This window comes from Canis aureus, chromosome 24 (genome assembly GCF_053574225.1).
Source record: "Canis aureus isolate CA01 chromosome 24, VMU_Caureus_v.1.0, whole genome shotgun sequence".
Taxonomy (NCBI): Eukaryota; Metazoa; Chordata; class Mammalia; order Carnivora; family Canidae; genus Canis; species Canis aureus.
Genome location: NC_135634.1, coordinates 49,420,821 through 49,433,865, shown reverse-complemented (window position 1 = coordinate 49,433,865; position 13,045 = coordinate 49,420,821). Strand labels below are relative to the sequence as shown.

Here is a 13,045-nt window from a genome sequence, read left to right as displayed (position 1 = left end):
AAAATGCTAAAACTCCAGTTCATAATCTTTGTTTAGGTAATAACATCAGTAGTGCTGAGTTCCTTTCATAAGGATCACTAAGATGCATCTGATTTATGTATTTCAGCCACTAGAACTACAATTTAGACTTCAATCAAAGTGAACACAGTACTAACCGATGTGTTTCTTCTGGATCTACGCGAATAGCGCTCACTGTCTTCCTACCAAAGCAATGGAAGAAAAAGTATTAAAGGTCAGATACAGACATAACAGAAGCCTCAGTCTGGTTGTGACACAATATGGTATTTCTGATATAAATGTCAGATAAATATTTTCTTTGCTGCCATTTAAAACGCTTCCATTAAACCACCGAGGAGGAATGTTTTCTTTGAGAGCGAGGGGGCGGGACGTAAGCACACAAGTAATTGGCACATTTTACTTTGGCTTCAGAAGTGTGTGAAGTGGGTGCCAGGGGAGAGGCTGGGCCCTAGTTTGTCCTGAACCTCTACAATGTGGCCCATTTCAACCAATCTACATTCCCTTTCCTTTGGCAATCAGAAGATAAATCATTTCCATAAAAGATTCCATAAGGATGTCACCCAAGCTACTCTGTTTTGTGCATTCTGAGACACACGCAGTTTCTGACATTTGGACAGCTCTGAAGTTGGGGTATATCTTACAATCAAAGTTGTCCACATTATAATGAGCATTTTTTTTTCTTTCTCAGTGGTATAGAAAGCAATGATGCATCTTTTAACTGGGTCTTAAGATTTGATAAAAATACATCTGCCATATAAGCCTAAAATGATGGTTTACACATGATAAAGGTTGAAGTTAATAATTTCTTTCAATAGAGGAAGTGTGTACTGTTTATATGTCAAGAACTATTGTCTTCCACATTCTACATGGCTGTCTAAGATGTTAGGAGGTGATTTTACATTTCCTCAGATTATTTATGCACAAGGGACACCGAATATGACATTTCCACCCTGGCCAGGTTCTCAGTTGCTTAGAGTATGCGATGATATCCGAGAGGCTGGTAAGGTGTCCAGGACAGGAGGAGGTGTGAGGAACTCATGTGGACGAAGCAACCAGAGAAGGAGTGGGTCCACATTCTCTTGGGCCAGTGGACGGCAAGGGGAATGCTCCCCCTTCTAGAGCCTCACTCCTGGGGCACCATCTCCTCCTATGTGTGCCTCGTGGAAAGCCCCTTGCCCGAGGAGACAGGGAGGTGGGCGGTGGCACTGGAGACCACAAGCCACTAGCCTGCAGACCCCAGGAGACAGCAGCTGCCCAACAGACCAGACAGAAATGCCTGGCCACGGCCGTCTCTAACCCGGCTTCCTACGGATGTAAACCATCAGGCCGGATGCAGTAGTTAGTCCCTGGAAGAAAATCTCTCAGTATTAAATTACAGTACAGTAGGAATCTACCAATAGAATTAAACTGCGTAAGAATCAAATTATAAACCGTTTACGTTTCTTAAAATTGTATCCAAGGCCTACCATCCACTGCTCGATGTCACCCCATTTTGTGTCCAGCCCATAGTATTTCTATAGACAGAAGGGAAAGAAAATTAGGAAAGACGTGAAAACGGTAACCACGCAAGAAACTGTTCTGACATGCATGTGCAAACTGCTGCCCAAGCCACACGGGGAGGGGAACATGCCGAGGCAGAGCAGTGCACACCACGTTCCCTCCCTCGGGGCTCTGCGGGGGGAGCGCCGGGCAGTGCGGGGGGCCTGTGCGGAGGGACCTCCTCACCCCCCCACCCCCACCCCCGCCCGGCAGGCCAGGAGGGCAGGGGTGAAGCACTGCGGAGCAGGTGGGAGCTCAAGCTCGGCCCCACAGCCCTTGCGGGAGGCTGTTCGGGTCTGCAGAGCGAAGGTACTTGAAGGTACTCGTGCCCGTGCCACTACAGCGCGGAGAGAGCCCCGAGGACGGGGGAGAGGGTGGTCATGACCCTAGGTCTCTAGCACACTCGCTCCAGCTATCTGATGTCTACGCTAAATTTAGGCCTGTGAGAACTGACGTTCTTTGGATGTCTTTATAGCATGTCACGGACGGAGAGATGACTGAGTGGCGAACAAGAGGGCCTGGGACGGAAAAAAAATTTTTTTGGTAGCAGGCTGCATTTGGCATTTTCTTTAGCAAATGCCTCCAGGTTTTCACCTCGCTTGTCTAAGCCCCCGGGGGGGCCAAGTTAAAATGAGAAAAGCAGCTTCAGAATGGCTACTGCCGTCACTAAATATAGTAATTCCAAAGATAGGCTGGGGGAGCCCAAGTACAGTCTCAAATAATGAGGCTTTGCTTTTCTCCTCACTTTCTCCTCAATTCCAATAGGAAAGGCAAGAAATAACCAACCAGACCTCCATATCCTCTGACATAGATGTGATTGTCCTCTTTATACATTAAAATTTTATCATCAGAAAAAAATAGAGGCTAGAGTCCAAGACAAGTTTTGAAATTGTTTTCTAATTGCCAAAACACGCTGCTATGCTTGGCTCAGCTTCAGCGTCCCTTGAAGGGTGGCCAGATTCTAAACAGACGGCTCCCCGACGCTCTTGCCCCTCTTCTCTTAGAGATGGTGCTAAGTAGGGAGGTGGAAGAGGCAAAAACCGGGGGGAGAATTTAACCGTGCTTCCAAATTTCAACCGATGCAGAAATGTAATACATCAAAACTACATGAGTCAAGTCTTTTTCTGTAAGTCACTTTCCTTTTTTTTTTGGATGCTTTAACTCCAATTTAAGTGAAAGGCAACAGCTTAAAGCCATTTTGCATTCAATTAACGTAGGCCCCGCTCTCACAGACAAAATCCAGGGTTCTCTATGTTTTACATGTGGCACCATCAACCCTCTTCAGCTCACGGCTTAATTACAAAGGTAGAAGGAAGGTTTTTTTTTTTTTTTTTTTCTTTTTAAAGGGAGTTTATATAAATTCACAAGAATTATCCAAATTCCAAAAGAAATCTGTATGATTTTCCTATTTTCCTTTTTCCCCCCCTTTTCACCAATTCTATACCGGTATCAAACACTGCACACCATCTATTGCTGTTTTTGTGATAAAGGTCAGGAACCAGCATTGAAGATCTTCGTCTCGTTCATGGTGACCTGCTATGTAACTGCTATGCCTCTAGCTGCATTTCTGGGACATTCCAGGGAGGAGAACCCCCCCCCCCCACCGCCCCAGGAAAATAAGAGCAACTGACCGGCAGTCCTGAGGGTCGTTAGCGGGCCAGCACAGCAAAGTGCGGAAAGCGTACAGAGTTTCAAACGTAAACCACTATGGTTAGCCGGTGAGTCATGCAGAGGAAGCAAGGGCCAGACTTAACAATACAAAAGGTGCTTGGCTTTCAGAAATAGCTTTGATTCAGTAAAAGAGAAGCCATCACAAGGTACGGCCGTGTGAGCTGACGAGAGGCCTTTACTGCCTCCCCTTCCTTTCCTCAGGTCTTAATAAGCAAAGCCTTGCCTTGGCCTATCTTTATCATAAAAATGTGTATCTGCTTTTCCGACCTCCTTTCTGGTTTGACTTTGCATATACGTTAACATTCTTTCAAAGGCCTAACACTGCAACCCCGGTGAGTGACTAAACAGAAAATAATTGTGATCCGGAAACTAGAGAGGAATGAACCAAAGTGTTCATTAGTGGGCGTGTGTGTGTGTGTGTGTGTTCACAGTTTGTTACAGGGAGGGTCCCCCAGCCTTGCCAGCTTTGTCTCTTATGTGTTAAATTCTTCCTGGGACTCTTAAATATGTGTGGATTGAGCTTCAACATGAATTCCAGTATCAGACCCTACAAAGACTGCTAAAGTGCAAATAGGTTCTGGCATCTGCTTATCTGATTTCTTCACACTCTTCTAGGCAGTGGTTATGCGGCGTGGGGGTGGGGGGCAGGAAGCAAAGGCAATCTGGAATTGTGGTATTGTAGCTGGTATGGTAGCGAGTAAAGTAAGCCACGGCCAGAATTTTTAATTTACCGGCCATGTGTTTAAAAGGATCTGCTTATTAGAACCTCTGAAATGGTCATCTTATTTTAACTTCCTTCGTTGCTCTAAAAGGAAAATAGTTTTTCTCTATAAACAAAAGAGATTTATAAAAAGCCACTATGATAAGATGTCAGGAGTAATGAGCCAGATTCAGGTTTGGGAAAGACTCACTGTAACACACACTATAAACTCTCAGGGAACCAATCACTCTCTTCGTCATCATGACTGAATCAGGAGTCGCTGATCCGGTCGTGTCCAACCTCACCCTGTGTGCCCAATAGTGTATTTACTTCTAAATCTCAGCTGCTCCTAAGTGGCCTAGGAAAGAGACATGCACATTACCACCCTGCACGTTTAAGGATGGAAGGCAGGTTTATTTTAAGCTCTTGGATGTTACTATCATATCATTTTCTTTTTTAATCAGATTTTTAAATCAGTATATATAATAATCTCTCAACGGATGATAATCTGCATTGAGATTTTAAATTTTTTCTAATAAAATCATACGGAAGGATAATCTTTCTCTTTAAATCTCTGATTTCAAAAGTCTCCCCAACTCTGAAACGTGATTTTATTTTGTCTTAGAATTTTTTTTTTTCCTCAAAGAAACAATATTCTAATTCCTTGAGAAAAGCAGCAACGAGAAAAGCATTCTGTGTACAGACATGCGTCTGATGGTTGCTTTTTGTGGAGGTGGAAGTAGGAACTTCGGCACTCTTGATCAAACCAATTTGTAAACAAAGCAGTAAAAGAAGCAGTAAAAACTTTTATGCATTTTCAATGAAAGGCATTATTTCTGAAAGGTGACCAGGCCCTTGGCAAGGAAAAAACTAGTGCATGCAAATTAGAAAACAAAGAATAAGGAGCCTACCTTTTGAACCTGATAGATCTAGAGAAGGGCAAAAGAAATAGGAAAAGAAATATGAAATCCAAATTACAGAAGTAGATACATTAGAAAGAAAAGTTCTCTAAGTCTCTGGAAATGTGCATAAAAACCATACTGGAAAAAAAAACAATAACACCGAATACTGGTAAAACAGGAGTTGAAAGATGTTTGGAGTCTCATTCGAAGAATCATTAATTTCCTAATTCATTTTACATTCTATTTGAGATACGGTGGGGAAACCCGGCATGCACACATGGGTCCCTGCAAGAATCCTGGTAGGGCCCCAACGCTCAAGTCTCCGTGGCCCATTACCCAGTACTGGGGAAAAGCACTTGCTCTTCAATTTGAAATTTCTTTGCACAGTGATAAAAGTTCAACTAGAGTACAGAAACTGAATTGGAAAATCCATGGGTCAAATTCACAAATGGGGAAGAAAGAGGCTTTCCTGTTCTGATGCGTGCAGGTACAAACGGAATGCCAGGAAAATGAGAGCCTAGGAAAAAGCCATCATCAACAGAATACCTTTGAAATGTCATTTTTTTAAAAGCTGAATCCCTTAGTGGCATATTCATTTGCTTCAGATAGTCCTCCTAACTGTATAGTAATCCCTAGGTAAGGCTGAAATATTCATTCATTCATTCATTCATTCATTCATTCATAGAACAAAACATTTGCTGAGTCAGGCTTTATTCAAGCACTGCCAACGCCTGGCGTTTCTGGGTGTACATGGGTGAGCACAGGTGAACGTAACCAACATTGTGACCATCTTACACGTAGCACTCTCCAAGAAAATGCTTATCAGTAAGTGGCAATGAAAGAGATGCGTCCAAATCATCATACCAGCTGGTCGTCTATCACCATTTTGCTCCTATTGGTGGAGGTCCCCATGTGAGGTAAAAGGTTCGCTAGGAGTTCCCAAAGAATATCTACGGGTTCTTCTTCCCTAATGAATCCATTCAAAAGGAGCTCATGATCCTTTTAAAAAGTCCCACAGCACAGTGAACATAGGTCACAGTCGATTTGCTCACCATCTATGCAAAGAACAACCCTCCCGCTTCGGGCCTGGCCTGGGAGATCTGGGTAAACCCACACCCAGCTCACAGGCTCCGTGTCCTCAGGGTCTGTGGTCCCACTCTCTCGGCCCCCCGGGGACAGTCACCCTCCTCCTCTAGGGATTCACGGGCTCTGTGCACCTTCAGCAGATCTGAGCTCCCTCTCAAGGAAACCCTTGGCCCTGCTGAGAAACACCTGTGTCGAGGAGGATGGCTCGCCACCAGATGGAAACAGGGATCACCCTGTCTCTCAGGGTTTTACAGCAGAGTGTCAACCCTATGAGTTAAACACTGGCCTTTCAAAGCATATTCATTTCCACTTAATCAACAACTTAAAATGCCAGTTGCCCCGGGCTATCAGATCGTATAACCTCAGGTTGTGTTAGTTAGTTCTAATAATAGGCAGGCCCAGAGATGTGATATGCAAAGGGCGGGCTGGGAGAAGTGTTGTCTGTACACCTTCCCAAATCCTTAGACCCGCTAACTTGTCTCACTTTTCCCCCTAGAGGTACAAACGCTCACGTGTGCCCATGCACACACACGTGTATGGTCCCCACCCCCAGATGCTGGCTCACATCGGGAAAGAGCCAGATGAGCAGCTACTGCTCCTGCGTTCTTTGTAACGCTCTTGCTAACAAAGTTGCCTCTTCTGTGTTCATTATACTGTGCTTCCAAGTCAGCACCAACGAAAAGCCTGCTTTTCCTGCTTCTACTTGTAAAATGTGCATCTTGGCTTTTCAATCCTTTGCTGTGGGACAACGTGGATGCCGTGGACTCTATCCTCTGTTTTTGTTGTTAATCGTATATTTGATTTTGAGGTAGAGGGCACACTAGCAGGACCACAGCTTTGCAGGGGTCACATCTACACGGGAATCTTGGCTCGGCCATCCCCTTAGCTGCGGGGGGTGGGGGGTAACTGTCCACTTTCCTCATGTAAGTAAAGCTCGGGCTGTCAGGGACAGTAACCAGGCGTCCTGCTGCCCCCGACCAGGGGCTCTACTCTAGGACGTCCCTGAGGGTCCCCTCTGCCCTGCCCCAGAGCTCTCGGACCAGCAATAAGATATATATCTTTTAATTTAAACCTTTCAAAAACTTTTTTTTTGAAGAAGCAAACTTTGAACAGCAATGCTCTCAGATTTCAAAGACCCTAAATTTCTGATAGCAAAATTGTCATTTGGGTGGGTCAGTACTGCTGCTGAGCCAACCAGATTGGTATAAACGGTAGGACAGATCGGGGGGGCTCCCTCCATGCTTCACCCCTTCCTTGACCCGGCTGTTACTGTGTCCTGCCCTCCCCACGTGCTACTCCTTCACTTGGCGCCCCAACTGGCTGTGTGGACCAGGGTTAGTTTCCCTGCTTCCTCCCTGACACATGGAAGCTGTCACAGTACACTGGTAATTCACACCATGGGGGCCGGTCATGGGCATGTGACTGACCCCAAATATGAGTCTGAGTTCAGCAGAGAAGGACTCTAGAGGTGTCTTCACTGACTCACTGCTTGTCTGTGAGATCACCCAGGAAACAGAGTGAGATCACACAGGGAGGAGGGTGAGCATGGCAAATGATGTGTGTGAGACCATCCAGGGAGGAGGGTGAGGTCACACAGGGAGGAGGATGAGATCACACAGGGAAGAGGGTGAGCATGGGAAAAGGTGTCTGTGAGATCACACAGGGAAGAGGGTGACATCACACAGGGAAGAGGGTGAGCAGAGGTGCACAGTCTGTGAGGTCACACAGGGAGGAGCGTGAGGTCACACAGGGAGGAGGGTGAGCTCACACAGGGAGGAGGGTGAGGTCACATACCCGTGTGACCAAGAAGGCCAACTGTGGTGCTTGTGAGCAAATCCCTGGTTTTAATTGGCTTTTCTCTGCAAAGCTGAGCTCCTCAGCTGGCACCACACGCCGGGGATGGGCCCTGCCAGCGCACAGGCCCCAGTTCCCACTCCTGCAGTGGACTGAGTGCCCTGTGGGGGGCCCCCTGCCTTGGGCGCCCTGTGGGGATTCCTCTGCCCCGAGTGCCCTGTGGGGAATCTTCTGCCCTGAGTGCCCTGCAAGGGCCCCCCTGCCCCGAGTGCCCTGCGGGGGCCCCCAAGCCCCACGAGGCTGCCATGAGGAGCAGCAGGAGCCCACAGGAGGCCCCCACTGCTTCACTTCTACACCAGGCCCCTCAGACGTTCTGGGGCTCAATTCTTCACTTTTATTTTCTAAAATCAAGAACTTTTGCTAAAGGACTCTGTGGATGATAAGCCGCTTATGTTTTCATGCACATAATCAAATGGGTTCTACCCATAATTAAAGACGGGACACAGTTAATCTAAATATATAATCCGGAAGACACATGTGTAGGTGCATAGGGCATGATCCAGTCTCGCCTTGGTCTTGCAGAAATGTCACATGGTGTTCTCGGTGGGCGGAAGTGCCTCTCACATTTGAGGACATAGATAAAAATAAGATTACTAACAGCATCCTGAGCATCCACGCCCCACGCAGGGACCCAGGGGTCGCCGGCCTCCCTCCTCAGGGCCTCCCCGTCAGCTCCTGCCTGCAGTGGGGCTCACAGGCCGCCAGGGACCCCAGTGCTGCTGGGATTCCGTCAACTGTGGCAAAACCCAGCAGAGCGAGGTCACGTGTCAGGAGCTCTTACTACAGGTCTTTTACGACCTTCATATGAAGGGACCAAGGCCCTGCTGGAGTACCAGGGGAGCCCCGAGGGTGCGGCGGCCGTCCAAAGGGGGACGGGGGTGGGTGGGGTGAGGGACAGCCGTGTCCCGGACATGGCCGGCTTGCACATCATCTAATGAATGAACAGAGATATTCTCCAGGGAAACAGATACCAGGCAGTTTGAGAAAAAGCATCTGAAAAAGGAAAAATACCTATTTTTAAAAACCAGTCCAGGCTAGAAGAACTTTTCCATTGGGTGGCCCCTGATTCCTATTAATACCAGCGTCTGAGTGTGCGGAAGCTGCCTGGCATTGGGGTGGCTCCTAAAGCCCGGGTGACACAGTCCCAGGTACGAGACAGAGTCTACCAGTGACGACACCTACACGTGTCCTCTACCTCCCGCTCAGGTGCTTGTCTCCCGAGATGCTCTGAAAATGCCTGTCTGGGCGGCCTGCAGCCACCGCCCCTGGCGCTGATGGATGGGCATCCATCAGGTCCCCATCCCGAGTGGCCCCTGACCTGACCTTTAACTGAGGTCACGGGAGGGGGCGCTTCACCGTGCTCACCAGTCAACAGGTGAGTCCAGATCTCCCCCGTGAAAAGTCCACAGGGCCTATTTCTAGCTTTCAGACAATGAATGCTGAGTCTCGGGGGAAGGCACTGGGGAAGATGCCGAACCCGTGCTTCGCATGAATCAAAAGGAAAAACAGTACCGCAAATCAAAGTATAAGTTATTCCTACAGGCAGAAGGTCTTAAAGACTAGAACTTCTGGGCAGCCCGGGTGGCCCAACGGTTTAGCACCACCTTCAGCCCAGGCCGTGACCCTGGGGACCCTAGATGGAGTCCCACGTCGGGCCCCCTGCAGGGGAGCTTCTCCCTTTGCCTGTGTCTCTGGCTCTCTCTCTCTCGGTTTCTCATGAATAAATAAATAAAATCTTTAAGAAAAAAAAAAAAAAACAAGACTGGAACTTCTGTACGACCAACTGTATCTGTATTTCTAAGGGGCAGGGGGAGGGTGGACTACCTTCAGTCACCCGTCCGTCCTCACCGCGTTGTAAACACAGGATGAGTCACGGGCCTACCGCACCCCTGCTTGCTCATCCGCCCGGGTCACCTCCAGGTGTGGCCCTTCTCGGGAACCATGTCCCCCTGCGTGTCCCCATCACTGAGGCGCTGCCCTGGGGGACCCCTGCCCTCCTGCCACCTGGCCTGTGGTTTGACTTTCCTAAGCAACAGCCTGGCCTGGAGCTTCTAGTAATCTTCCAACCATTCTTCAAACCCCACGGAAGAGATTTCTCCCCCAAACTCCAATGGGGTCATGCCCCTTCCCGGGGATGTGTGCTCACCACATGGAGGGGCGCCCCGCCACGGGCAGGGGGTGGCGATGAGCCCCTCGGGCTGGTGGCCGGGCTCCACCCTACCGGGGATGTGAGGCCCAGGGCTGGGATCCGTGGTGATTTTTAAGAGAAACTGGAAATGCAGGTTTCTGTCTGAAATTTCACGTGCTTGAAAACACTGGGTCAACTAAGATTCTGGCCACGTGAAACCAGCCCCTGGGACGAGCACCTGGGCTGCCTCTCCATTCAGAGGTTCTGAGCAAGACAAGCCCTCAAGGGGGGGCCTGGTGTGGACACTCCCGCAGGCTGTGGCCCACAGAGCTCCGGGGCCTGGCGGACGGGGACTTGCTTCTTCCAGGCTGACTTCGAGGTCACCGAAGGGCTCACTGCTCTCACTGCAAGCCCAAGAGTCCTCACGCTTGCGCTGTCCACGCGACTCCGCTCTAGCTCAGGATCGTGAAAATAAGTCGCAAACGGCACTAACAGGTGTGCAAACCCATCCGGGCCCTTTCCCGGGGGCGGGAGGGGGTCTTCCCTAGCCGCTCCACCCACAGTGTCTATTCTGGTTTTTCTGCATCACCTGTGGGCTTCAGGCATCGCGCAACTCATTGAAACAGGTCAAAGCCACAGGGGGAAATATTTTTAAAGCAAAGGGTCGGCCGGTTTAAAAAAAATAATACTCTGTTCTTTCACACTTTCACTCAGAGGCTCGAGATTGCAGCTCGACAGTCCGAGCGTGAGGCTCCGAACCAGCCCCGCTTGGCTCCTTCCAGCCAGAAGGCCGGGCCGGGACGAGGGCGCGGGGAGGGGAGCAGCGTCAAGCGGGCAGGCGCGTCAACGGCGACAGGGGTCTCTGTGTGGCACGCTCCCCCGGGATAAAAACGGGACCAGCGCGGAACCCAAGCGTTACCTCCTTCTGCTGCCGCTCCAGCTCCTTCATCCGGATCTCTCGAGCCTCGGCGCGGGCCGCACGCTTCGCGGCCAGCCTGGCCTCCGCCTGAAACACACGGGAGGGTTTTATTAGGAGACAGGCCAGGGGCTCCTTTCCCGTGAACGACAACGAGGCTGTCAGTAAGCGACTTCGGGGGGTTTAATAAATACACCGTAACACGTCACAGACTCCTAAGAGTCACAGGTCGTCAGGAGTGACAGGAGCAGCAGCTACGGCAGGAAGGATCGCACCATTTTCGGAGCCTTAACGCACAGTTCTTCTCCCCCCACCCCCCAAGGATTTTCATTTATGTATTTGAGACAGAGTGAGAGAGAGAGAGTACGAGCGCGGAGGGGAGAGGGCCAGAGGCAGAGGGAGAAGCAGACGCCCTGCTGAGGCTCGATCCCAGGGCCCTGGATTCGTGACCCACACCAAAGGGAGATGCTTCACCGATGGAGCCACCCAGACGCCCCTAGGTGGGCGCAGCTCTAAGGACTTTGCGTAGATTGTGCCGTAGAGTCCTTGCAACAGCCCGTTAGGTAGATATTGTCACCATCCCCAGTTTATAGCGGAGGGAGCTATGGCACAGAGAGGGTAGGGAACTTGACCATAGTCACACAGCCTGTGAGTGGCAGGGCCCCGCCGCGTGCCTCCCTCTGGAGCAAGGCGTGAGGGCTGGGCATGACCACAGGGCCCCCCCACCCCCACCCCACCCTTCTACCAAGCAGGAAGCGGAGGCCTGGAGAGCCTGCCAGACCCGTCGCAGGGCACAGGGCTGGGACTGTGACGCTGCTTTCCAGAACTCCTGGCCAGTCAGTCACCTCTCAGGACGTCCTGTGCCCTCAGCTTCCCCCCCAGACACCTGCAGTGCTGGGAAGCCCGTCCCTTCTCAAGACAACTGAGACCAGAGCAGAACGACTGGTGGGTTCTGGAGGTTAGAGGCATTCCATTAACACAAAACAAAAACACCCAAACCGTCTCCGGGTAGCCATCTATCGAGCTGGACAGCTATTCAGCCAAACTGTACCGAAGACCATGTGAAAAGCTGGGCCAGGCCTGACGAGCGCCGTGGGACCTGCCACCCCAACACGGCTTCCTGGCCCACGGGGCTCGGGCTGGTTCCCTATTTCAGCTGATACGGCCAATGGCTCAGTGAGTAACTGGTGCAGGTGCCCCCGGATTCGGGTTCTCTGGGGTCCAGCAAACGCCACCTTTTTTCCGCTTAATTTTTTTTTTTTTTGGAATACACGTGTAATTCTTTCAGCGACAGTTGCGTAGACACAACTTTAGATGTGAACACAGGGCCAGGAGAGACGGCCAGCGTGCTTCTGGGCGGCTGCTGGGCCAGCACCCAGGCGGTGGCTCAAGTGTCACGGTCCAGCTTCCCCCCTGAGGGCCACACATCAGGGCGGCGGGTCCTGGGGCCAAGGACCTACACGTCCCCCAAGCCATACCTGTACTGACTTAAAAACTCATCTTCTGTTCAAATTCTCCTCTAGGTTGAAAACTGACCAGAACTGATCTGTCGTCAGGGGTTGGCCGGTGTGTGACCTCATGAGGAATTAATTCTGTTAACTTGGTTCGTTCCTGGGGTTCCTTTATTAACCCAGGCCCAGGTGCCTCAGGTCAGGGGGTGTCAAAAGTCACAACTGCCCCAGAACACTGATTCCTCGGTGCCATTTTCAGTTTTTGAAACCATGCTACACTGTGTGAAGGGCCACTTGGGGTTTATAAAAAGATCCAGCAAAGCTCAAGGGGAGGGCAGGGGCAGGGAAGTTCTGTTTGAGTGACATCCGGCCACGGGAGATGCTACGGTCCCATCGTCCCATCGCCGGGCCAGCAAGAGGACCAGGTTCACCCTGAGTGCAGCCTGTCTCCCGGCCTTCCTGCGGGGAGGCGTGGGCTCCCCGCCTGCTGGCTCCGGGTCTGAGAGTCTAGGCCGGGACCCACCAGGCCGCCAGAGCCGCCGCCTGGGTGGGAGGAACAGGGGAGGAGGGAGAAGGAGAGGGAATGAGAGACACGGGGAAGGGGACAGGAGGAGGGAGGACTGCCGGTGGGGACACAGGAGGGTGGCAGGCCTAATTCTCGGGGGTCCCCACGATTCCCGGCCTGGTGCACCTGCCCTACATAATCCTCTCCCCGAGTATGGGCAGCACGGCGGGGATAAGAGATGCCCCTCCTGTCGCTGGGTTACGTCACGTGGCAAA

At 50.7% G+C, this 13,045-nt stretch overlaps 1 protein-coding gene across 50 annotated transcripts in view; it reads right to left on the bottom strand.

Moving 5' to 3' along the window:
* The window catches only part of LRRFIP1 (LRR binding FLII interacting protein 1), a 139,288-nt gene that overhangs the window by 51,324 nt on the left and 74,919 nt on the right, over positions 1–13,045 (bottom strand). For 27 of the 50 annotated variants that reach the window (XM_077869405.1, XM_077869407.1, XM_077869406.1 and 24 more), the window contains exons 2-5: positions 10,818–10,904; positions 4,840–4,857; positions 1,485–1,532; positions 156–200 (exon numbers count right to left, since the gene is read on the bottom strand). The exons of 1 other annotated variant lie outside the window; for it this stretch is intronic. In XM_077869405.1, coding sequence (XP_077725531.1) covers positions 156–200; positions 1,485–1,532; positions 4,840–4,857; positions 10,818–10,904 — 198 coding nt within the window. The remainder of the gene's footprint in view (positions 1–155; positions 201–1,484; positions 1,533–4,839; positions 4,858–10,817; positions 10,905–13,045) is intronic. 22 more of the 50 variants (XM_077869408.1, XM_077869370.1, XM_077869384.1 and 19 more) reach the window with 4 other exon arrangements.